The sequence below is a fragment of the Malania oleifera genome, chromosome 7 (genome assembly GCF_029873635.1).
Source record: "Malania oleifera isolate guangnan ecotype guangnan chromosome 7, ASM2987363v1, whole genome shotgun sequence".
Taxonomy (NCBI): Eukaryota; Viridiplantae; Streptophyta; class Magnoliopsida; order Santalales; family Ximeniaceae; genus Malania; species Malania oleifera.
The window spans coordinates 8,859,414-8,879,756 of record NC_080423.1 but is presented as its reverse complement, the minus strand read 5'-3'; the positions used below and the strand labels follow the sequence as shown (position 1 = coordinate 8,879,756).

The 20,343-nt window shown below is 36.3% G+C and overlaps 1 protein-coding gene across 2 annotated transcripts in view; it reads right to left on the bottom strand.

Annotated features, from left to right (window-relative positions):
• LOC131160181 (ubiquitin carboxyl-terminal hydrolase 4) overlaps positions 1-19,731 on the bottom strand; it is a 31,345-nt gene extending 11,614 nt beyond the window's left edge. Inside the window, exons 1-3 of one of the 2 annotated variants that reach the window (XM_058115568.1) lie at positions 19,315-19,731; positions 13,758-13,874; positions 1,028-1,126 (exon numbers count right to left, since the gene is read on the bottom strand). In XM_058115568.1, the coding sequence (XP_057971551.1) occupies positions 1,028-1,126; positions 13,758-13,874; positions 19,315-19,431 (333 nt within the window). In that variant the 5' untranslated portion in view covers positions 19,432-19,731. The remainder of the gene's footprint in view (positions 1-1,027; positions 1,127-13,757; positions 13,875-19,314) is intronic. The other variant, XM_058115569.1, reaches the window with a different exon arrangement.
• Positions 19,732-20,343: the final 612 nt, after the last annotated feature.

Genomic DNA, 20,343 nt, shown 5'->3' with positions numbered 1-20,343 from the left:
CACCAAAAATGCCTCATCTATTTCTCTATTATCTGCCTATCATTGCAGGATTCTTAAAAAGACCCAAATAATACACATGCTTGGATAAGAGTACTGTGACCCCTTAAAGTAAAGAAAGCTCTTTTCCACTCATCCAATCCCCTTGAAATTCTCATAAACTGAGCCCCAGAAGCAGTTGGATTACCACTAAATTGAACACTAAACCTTAAAAGACAATAATACTCATCCTCAACCAAAAGATAAACATAATAATAAAAAACAACAATAAGGACCATATCACAGCTACTCTCCCCCTGCCCTACTACTGTCACCCTTGCCCAAAAGGGTATCATGTCCATCCTAAACCCTCCAAACTCTTTGATCTGGTAGATTGGTAATGTTTTGTTCATGGTCAAAATAAAGCAAACACCTTGACAGACACGTTTAGAGACAAGCCAATTAAAAAGTGCAACATTGCATGCACCCAAACATTCTTTTATGCAATCCTCAGATAAAGATTTGAAGATGTGTTTACATCAAAGGAAGATACAATTTAGAGGAGTCACAAGTCCCACATCCAGAGATTTAAAAAAAAAAAAAAAAACCAAATATACAAGATACTTACAACTGATCATTTGCAAACAGCACTTACTTTTTCAATGGCTTCAAACAAACCGCATTTTTCACGTATAAAAAATAAATAAATGGCAAGCTTATCAAAGCATGATAAGGTAACCCAGAGGCACATATCTTAATAGCAATCAGCCCGAAGGTCCATTAAAGAAAAGCGACCATGATAACACCATTACTTCAATATCAACATTTGAGTAGATTAATGAAACAAAAAGGGTTTGAATTCAACAATTACAAATTTATGATCCAAATGAACCAGTCAACTTCATACATTTGCTGATTCATAAATTTAATTGCCATCCTTTTAATAGGCTTGTGTGTAGAGGTCTAACACTGTATTTTCAGGACTGCCACATCTGAAATCATTAGAACCAGAAAAACTGACAAAAAGGTCCTTCCCATACTTAGTGCATACCTGGTGCATATAGCTGCGAAAAAGTTCGTTTTGCTTCTTCAATCTCTGTACAAACCGCTTTGGGGCAATGACACCAGTTTTCTTCTTTTGAGAACTTATCTACATAAAGAAACAACCACGTGTCAGCCTCCATCATGTGGCAAACAAGTTCTAACCATAACAACTATATATGTACCATAGTAAGAATATTTCCTTTTCAGCAATTTAAAAAAAAAAATTAAGAAAAGAACATCTTAGCATAGGAATATGAATTGGAGAAGTATAGGAAGAGGGAGTACTTTACTTTGGTTGATATTTAGAAAATGTCAATATGATCTCAGTTGGACAAACAAACTCATTGAGGACAACAATAGAGGAGTTTGAGGAAGAAAGATTAGACAGTGAAAGTTTACAGGTAAGATCAATTAATTCCCAAACGATGCCTACAGTTGCATGACAAACTCAATGTAAGTCTCCTTCCAAACAATGTGATCAAAGATGAGTCATATTTAAGTCACCTCTCAAGCATGATAAAGCCCCATTTAAATCTCCTTTCAATCAACATTTTAAGAATTTGCTATTTATTAATTTAATTTTGTCCAGAGCCATCAACAAAACACTTGATATAACTGTTGCTTGATTTATAAGGAATCTGGTTTCTGGAGCTAGGATATAAACACAAACAGTGAACCAGTATAAAGAAATATAAGAGCATACACTAAATCAAGATGTTGGACAAACATGGACATCATGTGCGGATAAAATAAAATATGTCCAATACAAGAGGCAATCAGCATGAAGAAAATTGGCATGGTAGTTGGTACAGAAGTATGGGGAGGGATTTTAGAAAAAATAGACTAAACAGAAGGACAAGACGGAAGAAATTTTTATAGAAAAAGAAGATTTACAAAAAATAAGAAAAACTACAAAAGGAAGGGCAAGATATCGTCAAGAATTTTTTTTATAAAAAAAAAAAAAATCACATCAGAGCAGCCCTCTTATCATGCCGTGAATCACTCCAGGGAATACCCCAAAATCGCTAAAAAGAAAAAGCTGAAAGCTTGTTTTATAAAATCCTCCCATTCCTCTTAGTTGTCTAAAGTATTTTCCATTTTCCATTTTTTAGCTTCCCAAAGAACTATAAAAATTTTTAGCTTATTTTTTAAATTTTTCAGATTCATATTGAAAAGATTGAAAATAATGTTTAAATGTGCAAAACAAATCTTCATTTTTATTTCTAGATTTCAAAATAATAATAAAAAAATAAAACAAGACAACTTGTTTTTCAATTTTCCAAAATATATAAGATAGCATTTGGGAACATGGATTTTGAGGCTTGAATTTGAATTTGTGTGGGTTTGTAAGAAACTCAATACATAATCCACACAAATCAAAGTCCAAGATCCAAACTACTTGCTTCATATGCAAAGTAATAGTTAGAAATCTAGAAATTACCCTACGTTTGAAGAGCATTGGATTTGGATTTGGATTTGTTTTAGACTTGGATAAGATGTAATATAAAATTGCATTGAAATTTATACAAATTCACCCAAATTCAGATTCAAGGTTCTAAACTCCATGTTCCCAAATGCAGTGTGTTAATAAAAAGATGTTTCCCAGCTTTTCTATACAAATTTAGAAAATTGGAAAAACAAGGTGGCATTTTTGAAATTATTTCAAAAGTTAAAAATAGAAAATAAAATTATTTCCACAAGCAAATAGTACCAAGACTTTTCAGTGTAGTTCATTTATTTCATACAAATATTTTTAAAATGAAATATTAGCTAACTTCTTTTTTTTTTTTTTTTTTTTTGAAAACTAAAATAGAAAATGAAAACTGTTTTTCACAACTAAATGGGCTCTTCATGATTTTAGATGGGAAAACAAAGAAAAAGTTAAAATTGATAATTAAGAATTTTATAAAATAGGAGTCTCTTCATTGCCTTAGATCTTCTATTGAAAAAGAAAAGGGGAACGAAAAAGAAAAAAGAAGAAACCACCTTGGACCAATCATTCAAGCAAAAGGGGAAAGTGAAAATGCTATGCATAGAGTTAAAAGTTAAAATGGAGAACTGTTATCTGGTGTTCTAGGTAAATCTGAAATGCATCTAAAATTAAAAAAGAAGTTTAATGAGGCAGTTATAAAACCATGTACATTATGTTGAGCAACTAAAAATAACACCTAAAAGTAACACATACTTTTTAAGACAGGCAACTAAAAAACAGTGTATACAGCAAGATGAATAAACCAGGAAGTGTGGGATGTAGGAGTTCCCTTTGGCTAACACATGTTCACTCGGAATTGGATTAATTGGGTTGGGCAGGGGAGAAGGAGGAGGAGGAAGGGGGAGGATTACTCCGCTTCTGGCTGGTTTCCTTTGTAGGGAGAAAAAAGACAAGTTTCTTAACATTTCTCAAATGTTGCTTTCTAGACCTGTGTCCAGGTACTTGCCATTATTTTAGAGAAGAAAAATCAAACTTTGAGTCCTAGTTTTAGTTTTGAAAATGTGGTAAACTTGCTATTCTTTTTATACTTTGGAGGGAAGGATTAAACTTTATCAATGTTTTAAAAGGCGAACGCGTAAGGCAAGGCGTTTTAACCCTTAAAAGGTGAGGCATAAGCCTTAAGGCGTCAGGCGTAAGCCTTTTAAGAATTTATTTTAAGATTAAAAAATGTAAATAAATTTTATATATTTTCAAAATGAAGAAAAATTAAGAAAATCACAAATATAATGTAATAAAGAAAAATTGAATATACTTTGCAAACTACTTGTCGGCTATGCAAAAATTGCTAATTGAATACATGACATAAATCATGACGAGATAGCTATACTAAGACATAGTCCAAACTACTTTCATGATCTAAGATACAACTCTCCATTATTTTGGAAAGATTGAGGCTCAAGAGTTCTAGAAATCAACTCATATTATGTGATTCCATTTATACAAACATGCAGTTAAAATTTTTTGACCAATTTTTTACTTGAGAATGACACACCCAAAATGCGTAAGCCTCAACTAAAAAGGCACATAAAGGTGTGCCTTTTGTAAAAATGCATTAGCATCAGCATATAATGCGTTCGCCTTTTTGGAATTGGGTATTTTAGATTGAACCTCAAGGCGTTTTAGGCATGTTGTGCCTTGAGGCGAGCCTCGATTGAGCCTTTTACAACAACAAAACCAAGCCTTAAGTCCCACTAGGTGCGGTCGACTATATGAATCCTTTTGCGCCAATTTATGCAATCATGGATCATTTCTTTTGACAAATTCAGGGGTATTAAACCCTTACTCACTATCTCCTTCTAAGTTATTTTAGGTCTACCCCTTCTAATGCCCCCCACGGAAACTAACTCACTCTTTCTCATTGGCGCACTACCCCTACCCCTACCCCTACCCCTTGCAAGTAAGTTTTAAAAAAGTAGATTGTAGAGGCTTTTGGAGATGTTAAGATTGGAGAAGGCTAATAGTTTACACAAGAATCAGTGCATGGGAAGTTTGGAGGACTTTGATAAGTTGTCTAAGGATAAGGTCGTGCAAAGTATGTTTCCTTAAAATGAACTTGATGATCTGCTTTTCACAAAAAGAAAGTTTTGAAACAAACAAGTAGGTTCAATTAGGTAACAAAAAGTGATTGTAATTTTACATTTTTCCATAAAATTTAATGGTAACTATTAGATTACCACTTTACCTAAAAGCTTAAGTTATGTTGTGGGCCAACAATATGTATCAAGCTTTAATACTCACCCAAACATGAAGCCCGATTGCATGATTAGAGATAAACAACCAGTGGATAACACTCATTATTGGTAACACAATAATTTTTAACAAACTTGCAATAAAAGCAGGAAATAAGACTAGAACCGAGGACCTCTTGGCAACCATGGCTCTAAACCATGCTAGATTACCACTTTAAAAGCTTTGACTGCTAAGTTGTGAGCCAACAATGCATACCAAGCCTTAACAGTAACAACAAGAAATCATGATTAAGGATTTGGAAGAGCAATCAAAGGAAAATTGTACGAGATTCCAATTTTATTTTGGAGGAGATTATTGACTTAATAGAAATTCATTCAAAAGAGAATGGTTGGCGCCTATGAATTATGAAATTAAATTTGTGCTGTCTCTGAGGATCAGGTCTAGTGGTTGGAGTGCTTGTTTGAGGAAGACGAGGCTAGAAGAGCAATTTTTGGGTGGATTAAGACAATGCACCTTGTGCAAATGATTTTAATGTGGCTCCAGGTGCACTGAAATGAGGTGAAGGTTTTCCAAGAGTTCTATGTAAATAGAGTGATCAATAAAAGCATGAACTCAACCTTATCACCTACATCCCAATGAAAGACCATTCGATTAAAGGTGGAATTATGCCTATTAGCTTGTTTACTAGTGCGTGTAAGATTATCGCGAATGTTCTAGCTAATAGTTTGAGTGCTGTTTTGGGCAATAGTGTATCTAATTCTCAGAGTACTTTTGTTAGTGCTATGCAAATTTGGAAATTGTTTTGGTAGCAAAAAGGTGGTAAAGGGATAAGAAGGAGGATTGGTAAAGTGTAGCATTCAAGTTGGTCTTTGAGAAACTTTAAGATCAAGTGGTTGGGAATTCCTTGGATAAGGTTTTCGGCAGATAGGGCTTTCAACCTGGATGGGGGAGTTGGATTAGGGTTTTTTTGTTGCCTGATATTTCCTCTGTTTGTTATTGACGAGGAGCCTCAGGCTCAGATTTCAGCTTTGAGAAGGGCGACATAAGAAGATTGATTGTCACCCTCTCATTCCTTCTTGGAACAGATGTTTTCAGCAGGTTGATTGAGAGGTTTTCTCAAGGTATTTTTGTGGGTAGAAAATATGTTGTGATTCATTTGCAAGCTGCTGATGCTACCATTTTCTTTTTGTCCGATGATATGGGTGAAATGGTGAACTTTGTAATGTCCTTACCATTTTTCATATTTTTGGGTATCCAGTCTAAGAAATTTTTTCCAGATAACAAAAAATTCCATTAAAGACTAAAAAAGTACAAAAGATGAGGATAAGACATCATCTGCGAATCAAATAATTACCATAATGCGGCTTTCCAATTCCTTTGAAGATCAGACAGCAATAATCCCCCAAAAAAATCCCAAAAGAGTGCCAGAAATACATAAGAAAAGAGCCCAACACACTCAGTAAGTAGTCTAAAAAGGTGAGACACCAACAGCTCTGGCAGAACCTCTCCCCATTGATAGTCTCCCAAAAAAATTGGAATTCTATTACCATTGCCAACTATAAAAGCACTACAAAGAAAGAACAGACATGCAACCTGGGAAACAACCTTCTAGTGCGGAAAACATTGCCACTTCAATATCCCACTCATTCTGGTGAATTCCATCCTTATTTCTAATAACCTAGGGAAACAGGAGAATTAACTTCCAATGGAAACTCCATAACCATTTTCCAATTAAAGAGGTCTTTTAAGAGACTGAAATACCAAGCCACAATCCCCCTGAGACTTTGGACCCCTAGCCGCATCTCAGCTAACAAGGTGATCCCTTTTATTCTCCCCGTAACCAGACTAAAAAATCTCTCATAATTCTCTCAGAAGTCCCCAACTACATTTGCATGGATTCTAAAAGGCGAAAAAAAATAAATCACAACTTTAGAAAGGGAGGCACAAATAAAAGTAACTTTAAACCCCCCCCCCCCCCTCTCTCAACTACAAATTAGCCCTCGTAGAACCTTCTAGCCTCCATCCCACTCTCTCAATTACTGAATTCTAAGAGGCTGCATAAAGGCCAAGCAAAAGAATCACAACCAGCTAGAATTGTAAAACTAAGACACCATTACCCAAATTAATGACAGCCATCCCACTTTTAGACAAGTTAATCTTTAACAGTGAAATCTTATAAAAAAATTATTGACAAGATAAGGACCTTAACAGAATTTTCCAACACTATTCTCCAAGAAGAAAGAAGTATCCTCCTCAAACTGAAGATGGAACACCACCACCTCATCCATCCCAATCAATAAACCCCTGATCACCCTAAACCCTGAGTATGTAAAATCAACCTTCTCAACCCATGAACCACCAAAGTAAACGAAAACGGAGACCAAAGATACCCTCATCTTAACCACTGAAGAGCCCCAAATTGATCCCAAGGCTGACCATTTAGAATCAGCGACATGTTAGTTGCACCAAGGCACCCTTTTATCCAATTCTAGTCTAAGAAATAATATGGGCAGGACTGGATGACTAATATCATTTTCTTTTTGTCTGCTGACCGTGAATTTTGAAATGTTTTACCTTTTTTTCAAAACTTTGGAGTCGCTGGGCTACGAATTGACATGGGTAAGTCTGGGATTACTGCTACTAAGTTGAGTTCTGTTGTGATTTCAGATCTTACTTCTTTAGTAAGTTGTGTTGTTCTCTGGCAGCCTCTGACCTTTTTTGGTGTTCATTTGGGTCATAATATTGGTTCTGTAGCCTTCAAGGACCCTATTATTGCCAATGGCAAGGTCTGTAAATGCCTAGATGTTTGGAAAGATAGATCTTTCTCTCCAGTGAGAATATCACTTTGATTCAAGATGGTCTTTCTTCTATTCACTTTTATTTAGTCCTTTTCTAGGGTTTTCAAGAGTTCTAGGTTAATGGGATGCTTAGTAAGAGGATCAACTTAATTTTGAGCACCTAGTTCCAAAGGACTGTTGAAGGATTCTAGGCCTAATAGGTTGTTTACTAGTGTGCATAAGATTATTGCAAAAATTCTAGCTATTAGGTTATGAACTGTTTGGGGGGATACCGTATATAATTCACAGATTATTTTTGTTGGCACTAGGGAAAAAAATAGATGTAGTTTTGGTGGCAAATGTAGTCATAGAGGATATTAGGACAAACAATGAGGCGTTGTCTTCAAGTTGGTCCAGGAGTGTACAAAAATTACTAGAAAACTGAAAACTGGACCGAATTAAGCTTTGGTTTGGTTTCCTGTTTTTGTATTCAGTTTCAGTTCCTAGAATTTATCGGTTTCAATTCTGATTTCAAACCCAAAACCAAACTAATTAATAATTAGGTTATACATTAATTTAGACATAATATACGTTTAAAACCAGTCAAAAATTCTTTTTGAACTAATTAAAATATTGATTAAACCATTAGTGTATATTTAAAATTTATTTGAATATCAGATTTTAAAACCAGGAAAAAAAAACAAAACAACATCGAACCACCCAAATATCAGTTCACAAAAATTCAAAAAAAGAAACTCTTTCAGCCCTAAGTTGGACTCTGAGAAACCTTAAGATCAAGTGAGTTGGAACTTTTTAGATAAGGTATCAGCAATGTAGGGCTTTCAACCTAGATCAAAAAGTTGGATTACGGGTTATCTATCTACTTATACTTTCACTGTTTGTTATTAATCAGTGCCTAAGATTTGGTTTTCATCTCCAAGATGGCCCTCATTCCTGCACCAGATGTTTTGAGAAGGTTGATTGACAGGGGTGTTGATAAAGGTTTATCAACATAAGAGTTGCGGGTAGAGAGGATGTTGTGTCCCATTTGCAATTGGTCAGTGTCAGTGATACCTTTTTTATTTTTATTTTTTGTGATGCTCTTACCACTCTTCAGATTTTTAGTCGCCAGTATAAGAAGGAACATGGGTAAGACTGGTTAGTTTGATTCTTGTGAAGGTGAGCTCTTCTGCAGTGTGGCCTATGGCTTTGGGAAATTGTTATTATTAAGGTCGCTAAATACATGCATGGGTCTAAAAGCGGATTTTTAAGCTGGTGGGTATATCACTTTGATTCAAGTCAGTCTTTCTATTTATTCTCCTTATATTGTCCTTGCTCAGGTTTTAGATTGAGGTGACAAGTTAGGAAGAGTGACGAGAGAGTGACACTTTCTGTGGTCTGAACTGGGCAAGAAGAGAGATCAATTAAGCTTTTCTTATGAGTTCTTAGAAAGAAAGGAAGGAAGGCTGAGGGGATCTAGGTCTTAGCAACTTAATGTATGAGCATATTGCTCTCGTGGAATAACAATTGTGACAACTCTTCTTGAAAATTAACTCCTTTGGCATAAGGTGAATAACTGCAAATTTGTTTTCGAAGAAAATGGTTAGGACATTAAAGTTGGTCCTTGGGCTTCTCAGCAAATCCTGATCTCAGATGTAATCTCCTAGGTTTCGAAGTAATTTCAGGAGTGAAGGTCAATTTGGGAAAAAGTGAGATTGCTAGAGTTGACATCACTATGGACGGACCTCTCCTTGTGGAGCTTTTAGAATACAAACTAGCGACATTTCCTTTTACCTATCTTCCGTTCCCCCTTGGAGCTGAATTCAAAAGACGAGTCTGGGACCCCATCACTGAAAGATTTGAGAGGAAATTGGCTGACTGGAAAAAGAATTCTCTCTCAAAAGCTGGAGATGTACCCTCATCAAGAGCACACTTTGAAACATCCCAATCAAATTTTTGTCACCAATTGCCAAAAGGTTAGAAGGAATTCAAAGGAGAATCCTGTGAGGTATCTTAGGAGAGGAATTAAAATATCATCTCCTTTCTCATTAAAGTTTGGTTTTTTGTGTGAGGGAGGATTAAACAACCAATTCAAAAAGGAGGCTTGGGGCTCAAATTTCTCTCTACAATCAAGAAGGCCCTCCTTGGGAAATGGCTCTATAGATACATAAAGGAGAAAAGGATCATTAGTGTAGAGAAATCATCACAACTAAATATGGTCTTCACTCTTCACCATAATGGTTGGGCCATGAAAGAAGTCGGAGGTACTTATGGTGTCGAATTTTGAAAATTTGTTAGGAATGGTTGGGATAAATTCTTCTCCTACGTCAGTTTCCAAGTTGGGAATGGGGACAATGTTTTCTTTTGGCATGACAACTGAGGTTTGTAGCCAATCTCCTCTCAGCACTATATTCCCTCCCATTTCAGTCTGGCCATTGACAAAGATGCCTTAATTAGCAACCACCTTCATTTTACAGAGCATGAGTACTCCTAGAATGTTCCCTTGGTTAGGAATGCCTTTGATTGAGAAATGGACTTACTCACAGAATTTTACCACAGCTTGTATAAAACCCAAGTGGACCCTGGATTTGGGTTTTTTGGGGGGGGGGGGGGGGGGGGAGAAGATCCTGGATAAAAATGGTCATTTTACGATCAATCCTATTACAAAAGTCTTGCTCTTTCAGCAGCTACGAACAACAATTTCCCTTGGAAGCCAGTCCAGAAAACAGCAGTCCCCACAAAGGTAGCTTTCTTCAAATAAGAGACAACTCTCAGGAAGGTACTAACCCACTTACAACTTACTAAAAAGAGGTCCGCCTCTTGTCAACAGACCCTACTGTGTCTTAATAGTGCTGAATCAGTTGAGCACATCCACCTGCACTGCTCCTGGACCAGACATTTTTGGAAACTGACCGCTTCTCTAATAAGGCAGCAGAGGGTTCCTGCCAGAACAATGGAAGGTGAGTTATGGGCTCGGAAAGGAATCCACACAAGCAAGGAAAGGAGAAAGATTTTGTCCTCTCCCATCCTTTTGGCTGTGCAAAGGGAAAGGAACAGGAGAGCTTTCGAAGGAACAGTTACCCTTTCATGTTGTTAAAGATTGGTGGATTGCTACTGTTACCGGTTAGCACAGTGGTTTTAGTTTGCAATGTAATGCTCAACTTTTTTGACACCCTGCAGTGTGGGTGACCACTTCACGTTGTTAAAGACTCGTGGATTGCTACTGATACCAGTTAGCACAGTGGTTTGGTTTGTGACATGTAATGCTAGACTTTTTTGACACCCTGCAGTGTGGGTGATTTCCTTTCTGTTCTTTGTACTTGTGAGGCATCCCCTTGATACCCTTTAATGAACTTTTCTTCACTGATCCAGCACCCCCCCCCCCCTTCCCTTTCTCAAAAAAAAAAAAAAAAAGAAGTTATGGGAGTCATCAGAAAGTCATTTCATGGATCTCTTCCTGTTTCCTCCATAAAATGGCAATGGCTCTTGGGCTCATTTTTCGCCAGCAGCATGGGGTTGGTCTCATGTTGTTCGCTTCTCTTTGTTGCATAATGCACCCCTTGCTCAGGGTTGTAAAATGAGCTTTTGTTTCCTACCATTTTATTTTCACAAGATCTTGAGACTCTAAAGCTTTCTTGGTGGCTTAGTTAGCCGGATTATTTTCGGCCTTCCTCCAGAAAAAATTATAGGATGACTTTAACTGACTCCAGGGTCTTTTCTAGTAGATCATTCCTCTCCCATTTGATTCAGTCTTTTAGACTCTTTCTCTTGTTAATTGAATTTAGGAAGCTAAGATTCTTTCTAAGGTCAAGGCTTTTCTTTGATTGACAGTCTTTAATAAAGCTCAGCACAATCTATTGATGCTCAGAAAGGCCCTAAATGCATTATCTTCAAATGTTTGTGTGATATGTTTTGATAGTGATGCAATTCATTCCCATCTTTAATTGCATCACTCTGCTGCTTGGAGGTTGTGGAAAAGGTTGTTTGGCCTCTTTAGAGAAAGTTGGGTGCATCCAAATTCCTCAGAGAGTATCTTGCTTATTTCTTCTTATAGAGATTTCAGAAAGGGTAAGGATGACAGCAGGTTGTCGAACTGTGCTGTATTTGCAGTGCTCTGAGATGTCTGCTTGGAGAGGAATGATCACATGATTAATGGACATTCTCTGCCTCTGCAGCTGCTTTGGGACAGCTGATTGTGGAACAGGTTGTTTTGGCTTCTGTACAGAAAGTTAGGGACTTAGGAGTGTTCAGATTCCTTGGAGATTTTCTTGCTTATTTCTTTAAGAGGTTTGGAAGGGATAAACAAGCTCGCTGGTTGTAGAGATATGTTGTCTTTGTAGTGCTTTCATATATTGCACAGCGGCTTTGGGATAAAATCAGCTTTCTTATATTGCAAGGAACATTCTCCTCCAGTTGCTTCAAAGGAGAGAGCTTTTTGGTGTGGAATTAGCTAGCAATATTAGCTTGATCATTTTTGTTTCACTTTTTCCACATTATTTTAATTTTGTCTCTTTCTAGGAAGATACTTTGTCCTCCCCATTGTATTTCTGTTCTCATCTAATATGTTCTCCTATTTTATGACAATTTACAAAAAGTGTGTGCAACTGAAATGAGACTTTTAAGATGGCTGAGCAATATAAATCTGGAAGATAAAGTAAGAAATGAACTCATTTGTAATAGCTAGGTATATATCGTGTAGAATATAGGTAAAAGGAAGCCATTTAAGATAGTTTGGGTACTTGCATTCATGGTTCAAAATAGCGGCAGCAGGTAGCATAACGTACAACAATGGGAGTAGCAGACGTTACATAATAGGAAATGGGTGCAAGAGCCAAAAAAAATTTTAAGCACACACAATATTATGTATATTGGTTTGTTTGCATGTTTTAAACTCTTGAACCTTCTTAACGAGAGTTCTAGTGCATTTTGGCTCCTTTAGTTCAACTTACTAACATTGTTGAGTATGGGCAATTAATTTTATGTTTGTTTTAAACCGTTATTGATTGGAAAATTATACATGTTTCCCATTTTCATTAACCATCGGTGTGATAAAATAATTATACGCTACATTAATCTATTGAGCACATAAAACATACAAATAAACAATAAATTAAACAAGTTCTATTATTTTATTTGTTAAAGTAATTAAAATCTAATAAATTTAGATCGACAAGTTGTTTTCTATAACTATAACTCAAGCTTTAAAATTATAATATATAATCCTAAAGTTGTCATTGAATAAGGTATTAACAAGTTAAATGCAACAAAACTAGAAAGAAAAGAATTTGAAATCGAAAAATATATAAAGGAAATATCAAATTACTAATATTATCAAGATAAATATTTTTTTAGCAGAATAGTGTTCATATCAAATTGTTAATTAATGCATCTCTTGTGAATGTTAATAAAAATAAATGATTTTTGAATCATTATCATCCACATTATAATTTTCCCCCTCTCTTCGAATAGCTTATCAAGAATGATTCTAGACCTTTTCCTTATAGTGCATAGTTTGTGTGCGTAGTAGATGTACGCATAGTTGTTACTTGTTAGAATCTTACGATTCACTATTTGTATCAGTTCCACACCAAATTGATTCAAATCTTAGTAACAAATCTTAAAGTAAATGAGTTGTTTCCAAATCTATTGATTCACCTCATGAATCTAACAAATCGATCTAGATCTATCAATTCACACGAATCTAGACCTCTTTGGGAAGTAGACTGATTTTTGTTTATCATGTTGCCAAGAAAATTGAATGACAAAGGTCTTTTCCAATTGCCATTAACATCTACTTCACCAAATATTCTAAAAACGTTTGAAAAAACTAGAGTTACAATACATGCAATTCTTATTTCTTGTCTCAATAGTGTGTGTAGGAAGTCTCATGACTCTCATCAATACATATCAAACAGGAACAGCCAATTGGCCAAGTACTAAGTAAGAAATGTCAAAACTAAAAGTCTAAAACGAAACACAGTTGTTTTTTTTTTCAATGTGACAGAACACCCTGAAGATAATCCAATGATTACAATTCAGTGCAAACACCTTTATTTAAAGAATACTTTAAATAACTGATGCTAAAAAAATATGATTCTCTCAAGAGCAAGAATAACTCATTTGCATAAATACGTAACTGTAAAAGTTTACAATAAGCTGAATGAATAAGTATCAAAATGCAAGCAATTGAAACCTAAGATGACAGGTATTGCTTAGCCAAAAATAATACCCAAAGAATCACATTCATACCACAGAAAATCATGAAACCAAGTTATTACCTGAGTAAACAAATCAGCTAAACATGTCAAAAGATTTTCCTCTGCATCTCCAGGATTTTTGTTATTTGCATAATATTCCAGCAACTGTTCGCGAAATGGAACACAGAAATAAAGGGCCTGCATATTTTTTTTAGTGAGGAACTGCAGAAAATTTTTCAAGCAATCATGAAGCAATGTGCTGAACATAATAATATGAAATTATAAGTTACACTGTAAAGGGTCAACCCACTTTCCACAAAATCAATTAGTGTGTTTGCATTAAGCATTCTAGAGAAATCTAAAGTACAAGGATTTTATGTCCTCATTTTAAAATCTAAGTTTAAAAATATTTTACCTCGTATGGAATGCTCATTTCATAATTCCTATGTTTAAATAAGTATATCATATTTCAAGAAAACAGTAGATTGAAACATAAGGTTGTGACAGTGGAAAAGATCGAGGTGGACGCAGGAGCAATAAAGTGGTCAAGGCGGTGTTCCTGCCAGTATCATCAAGCTAGTGGTGGTGGATTATAGTGACTGGTATAGCAACAAGGTATGATCTTGATCCTAGTTTTGGGGCAGTAGTTAAGATAGTGACGTAGTGGTACTGCAGGTGATGATATAATTCAGTTGTTCGTAGTTTGATTGTCATGAATAATATTTTAAAAGGCAAAGGCATAAGCTGAGGCATTTTAACCCTTGTATAGTGAGCTTAAGCATTAAGGTTGAGAATTTTATTTTTTTGATAAAATATGTCAATAAATTACTAATACTTTTAAAAATTAAGAAAAAAATTAAGAAAACTACAAATAAAATTTAAACATTCAACTAAAAAATTAAACTAATTGTTTGCACTTCAAAAAATACTGACTTGAATTCACAAAGTAACGCATGCCAAGAGATAATTTGGCCATTATAAAGTTCAAACTATTTTCATGATTTAAGATGCAACTCCCAATCATTTTGGAAAGATTGAGGGTTCAAGAGAATCGACTCATATTAGGGCATTCCTTTTCATATAAACATGTGGTTTAAGCATATACATAAATCTAATTTGAAATCCACACCACCAAAATGCACAAGCCCTAACTAAAAAGGGGCAGAGGCGTGCCTTTTGTACAAATGTGAAATATGCAGTGTGTAATGTGTTCAGGGATTTGGTATTTTTATTTTAGATTGTGTCTCGAGGCGTTTTAGGCAGGCCTCGCCTTGAGGCTTGACTGAGTCTTTTAAAACAATGGCAGTGATTGCATTATATTTCAAGAAATCAGTAAAGCAAAATGTAAGATGGTGCCGGACTCGCAGTGGAGGTATAATTGTGGTGCATATATTATATTTCAACAAATTAGTTCAGTGAAACCTAAGCTGGTGGCAGTGGTAAAGATTGAGGTGGCCAAAGAGGTGGTAAAATGGTCAAGATGGCTCCCTGGCAGTATCAGCAAGCCAGTGATGAAGGTGGTGTAGTGATAGAGATAGTGATGATGTTACTGGTACAAAAATTGAGGTATGATCGCAGTCCAAGTTTTGGGGCAGTGGCAAGGTAGTGGTGGTGGCACTGCTAGTGATGGAGTGATGCAGTTGCTAGTGGTTTGATAGTGGAAGTAGTAGGACAGAGACAATGGCAATGGGTATGGTAATGTGAATCATTTTGCCACAGGAGGATTTCAAACCATCTCCTTACGTGAGGTTTGGAAAGTGGATTTTGGGCCCTTCCAATCCCCCAAAAATTTTAATTCCTGTCTTCAACATACCAAATAGTAAAAGTTACTCATGACAGGATTTCAAAAATCCCTGCAAGCCTTCAAATTCCACTGCTAAATAACACCTCCAATGCATCCGGAAGCAATGATGTGCCCCTCTTTAATGAATACAAATACAGTACTACTTACAACTAAATGAAAAAATAACTTCACTATCAAGTAAATCAGCTTTATTATATAACATAACATGAACCAAAAACCACCTTAATTTGTTTAATGAAAGCTTAAAAAAAGGGAATACCAGCCCTTGAGGCACACCATTATTTGGCTATTAGATATGGTTACCCACATGATTTCCCTCGGACTCCTCTTAACATAGGGCAGATTTGGGTTATGCCATCCAGGATTCCCTTTAGGCATCACATCCAAAGAATGTCCTGGCTGGGAATCAGATTATTAAAAACTCAAGATTAACAGTTTGGTTTGCACTACGTATTTCCAAGAATCTTATATTAAAACATCTGTTGTTTTTCCAAAAAAAACATGTGTTGTTTTACAATTGCACAAGGAACACAGTGGAGTAAAACATCCCTGTCAAAAGTCAAGGATGTGTTGATTCCAATAAAGCAGGCTACAGTGCCAAGCACCTGATCATTGACTTCTATCTCCAAATACTCTGTCACTAATTGCAGGAGAACTAAATACTACCAAAAGAGATATGGGTGGTGGAAAATATGAACTAGGAATAGAGCTCAATTGTGGTTGTCTGATCTCCTATTGAGCAAATTTCATTGGAGACCGAGTTGTGGCCAGTTATTAGTTTATTAACAGCTGATCCATCAGACATGGACACTGGCATCAGGTTAACCAGACATAAAATTGCATACAAGGACCAACAGAAAGGTGAAGATTGCTTGAGAAGTCTAACTCGACAATCACCAAAAGTTGCAGCAGCATGGCACTGCAAACCCCTCCCCAGGTGATAATCTTTCTACTAAAGATCCCTCTCTTCATTAACATTTGAGGTCCCACTTCCCTCCATGGGTTCACCATCAGATGGAATGTCTGCAGTGCAGACGAAGATGTCAAGGTGTAACAGTCTCGGCCCAACACTTGTAAGGTATTGTCCACTTTGGCCCATTGGTCTCACAGTTTTGTCCTATAAAAAGGCACCTCACATAGTTGGAGTCAAATCATCCTTACAAGACCATTATCTCCCTAGCATGCATCCAATGTGGGACCATGGCATGCTCTCCCGCTGATCTAAGACACACTCGTCCGAATGGCCTATGCCTCTGTCTAAGATCCACCCACATTATAGTATCCTCAAGGTGGCTTTAATACCAGATGCAACAGCCTCACCCCAACTTTGGTGAGGTATTGTACGCCTTTACCCATTGGCCTCACAATTTTATCCTATAAAAGCGCCTCAAATAATTGGAGTCAAACCATCTTTATAAGACCAAGATCTCGCTCGTACAAATTCAATGTGGGATGGTGATACAAGGCATATGGAGCCTCTCCTTAAAGGGCGCATGCATGTTCAAGTGGAATCATGAACGGCACTAGCCCTAAAAATTTAATTCCCATGGCAACATAAGTTACACACCGCCACATTTTGACAAACCAAAAATAGAAGTCCACCAATGTGGCATAACATTCCTAGAAATCCATGAAGTGGAGTCAGCTATATGTATCCTTGTCCACCAATTCACCCTGATTGAGGGCATTTTCTTCTGCTAGTTTAAGAGCTATTGAGTCCCCCCCACCATCTCATTTCAAGATATTTTAGTCTACTCCTACTCCTTCTAATACTAGAAAGAATAACTAACTCACTCTTCTTCACACTTGGCCTGCGTTCAATTGCCCAAACCATCTAATTCGCCCCTTCCTTATCTTGTCTTTTGCCAGTTTTATCCCTACTTTATTGCAAATATGCTTAATCCTAGATTTATTTTTTAATGTTATACCACTCATCCACCTTAACATTTGTATTTTAGTAATTTTTATTTTTTGTACAAGTTATTTTTGAATTGCTGCTTGGCCAGTGTTTCAAATGACCAAACCATCTAAGTCGCCCCTCTCTTATCTTGTCTTCTGTCAGTTCTATGCCTAGTTTATTGCAAATATACTTATTCCTTAATTTATTTTTTAATGTTATCCCACTCATCCACCTTAACATTTGCATTTCGGTAACTTTTATTTTTTGCACAAGTTATTTTTTTAGTTGCCCAACAATCTAATCCATAAAGCATGGTTGGTCTTACAGCCATCTTATAGAACTTTATTTTTAATTTTAAGGGTATTTTACGATCACATAGCACGCCCAACGCACTCCTCCATTTTACTCAACCTATTTTAACTCTATGCATTACATCCTCTTCAATTTCTTTTTCCACTTGCATAATAGATCCAAGATATTGAAATCTACTAGTTCTATTGATCTCTTGATTATCAAGTTTAATCTTAACTCCAATATTCCTCCTTACATTTTAGAAATTGCATTTCATATATTCTGTCTTATTTCTACTTATCCCAAAACCTTTGGACTCTAAATCCCTTCTCGATAATTCTAACTTAAATTCCACCTCCACAACTATTTTCATTAATCAAGACAATATCATTTACAAACAACATATGCCAAGGGATCTTATTTTAGATATTACAGGTGAGTCCATCAATCTCTAAAGCAAAAAGATAAGGGCTTAAAGTAGAACCTTGATGTGCACCTATTAGGATTGGAAATTCTTTGAACTCTCCTCCTGCAGTTCTAACATTAGTCACTACTCTATCATACATATCCTTAATCACCACAATACATCTAGTGCATGCTTCCTTCTTTTCTAAAACCCATTAAAGAACTTCACTAGATACTCTATCATCAGCTTTCTCTAAGTCAATAAAAGTCATATGTAAGTGTCTTTGTTTTTCCTAAACTTTTCCATTAATCTTCTTAAAAGATAAAATAGCTTCTATGGTCGATCTCCCACACTTAAAACCAAATTGATCCTTTGAAACCCTAATTTCCATTCTTATTCTTCGTTCAATTACTCTTTCCCACAATTTCTTCGTATGATTGATAAGTTTAATTTCACAATAATTATTATAATTTTAAATAACAACTTTGTTTTTGTATATATTTACTAACATGCTGTTGTAAAATCTAAGTGCTGCTTTAAATAAAATGAGTAATTGTTTAGCTTCATTTTCCCGTCATATATTGAACATTTGTACACTGCATAGCAAAACAAAAATCACATGAGATAGCACCACCAAACTTGCTATGCAGTAGTTAGATTTTACAACCACCCTTTTAAATGTCCTCCTCGCCATGGCATTCAACTCATTCAACTATCCTTCACTACAACACCAAACTCCAATAACAATCAGAAGAAATAAAAATAAAAACTTCATGCCCTCAGAATTTCACAGAACATTCTTTTAAAAGGAAACCCTGCCTTTGAGGACCCCAAAAAAAAAAACAAAGTGATTCTATCCAAAATTATTTTTTCTTGAAACCTTCTCCTGCCACCAACGCTATACACATTATCAAGTGAGCGGACATCAACGTCCTCTACCAATCAATTTGATTGCATCTAAACAAATTCGCCAAGTTGGTCCAATTAAAACAACGAAAAGGAAGTATAAAAGAGCTCGCTCGTCAAAAAGAAAAGTCGTCCTACGCTATGTTCTTGAGTTCGCCCTCTCAGCTTCTTTAATGAACTTCACTTATCCCCAAAAAAAATAAAAACATAAAAAACACTTCAACCCAAACCGCAAGAAAGCAACAAAATCCACGGCCCGAGCTATATATACATACATATAATAAAAATAAAAATAAAAAGACATAGAAACTCAGATTCAATCGAAGCAAACCTGCAAGACGCTGTTACAATAGCAAGTGTTTCCGAAATTCTCTAGGCCGAAGTAGCGCTCGCCTTCAGGGAACTGGTCACCGAGAGCTTTCTCCAGTTTCGAGCCTGCGGCACCCATTGGAGCATCAAACACAAGCCTCAACTCCAATCTATGTCCCAGTTTCAACTCCGCAGTTGACCCACCATTGACGATCCGATGGCTTCTCTTCTCAATTCCTCTCTTCCTCTCTCCGCGCGCTCTTCGAGACCCCTAGGGTTCGGTCGGCTGCTCTGCAGTGATTGTGGGAGATTGGAGCGCCAAATTGGAACGAGGGTTTTCGTTTGACGGAGACGACGGCGACTGGAGAAAAGGAGGACGATGGAAATTTTATGAAATGTAGAAGGACAGAGAAAATGTAAAATCTGAAATAGAGGGAGAAATGTAAAAGCGCTATGTACCCTCCTCTTTTTGCTGCTTGCGCTCCAAGGAAAGTCCCATGCACATTCCACGCGTCCAGCGCTGCTCTGGAAATATTAAATATAGTGGTGGTTACAAAAGTTGTCAAGGTCATATGTTGAGTGCCAATCTTTTGAAGGTCAAATAGGGATTGGTTTATTAAGTTGAGGTAATGATTAAGGCTTCTCTTCTTGTTTGGGCTTGGTTGCCCTAATTTTAGATTTTGGATGGCTAATGAATGAAACTTTTAGTTTTTTCCCATTTTATTATTAATTTAAAATAAAATATTAAATAATACTCCATTTTGGAAAAAAAATTTCCACATTTTATACAAGATTAGTTGACGCATGATAAAAAATCTCGCAGGATGACGTGTGGGAAATGAGACGGTGTATGACGCGTGGCAAATCTCGTAAAACCATCCTGCGAGATTTGCTTGATCTGGTCTTTTCCCCTTCCTTTCACTTGCGAACGAAAAGCAGAGAAGATATGCAGAGCTCTACTTGCAGAGAGACTAGAGAGGAGGACGGCAACAGCAAGTGACCGTTAGGGAGTGCAATTACAGGTGACCGCTCGTGGAGTGGGCGAGGGCAG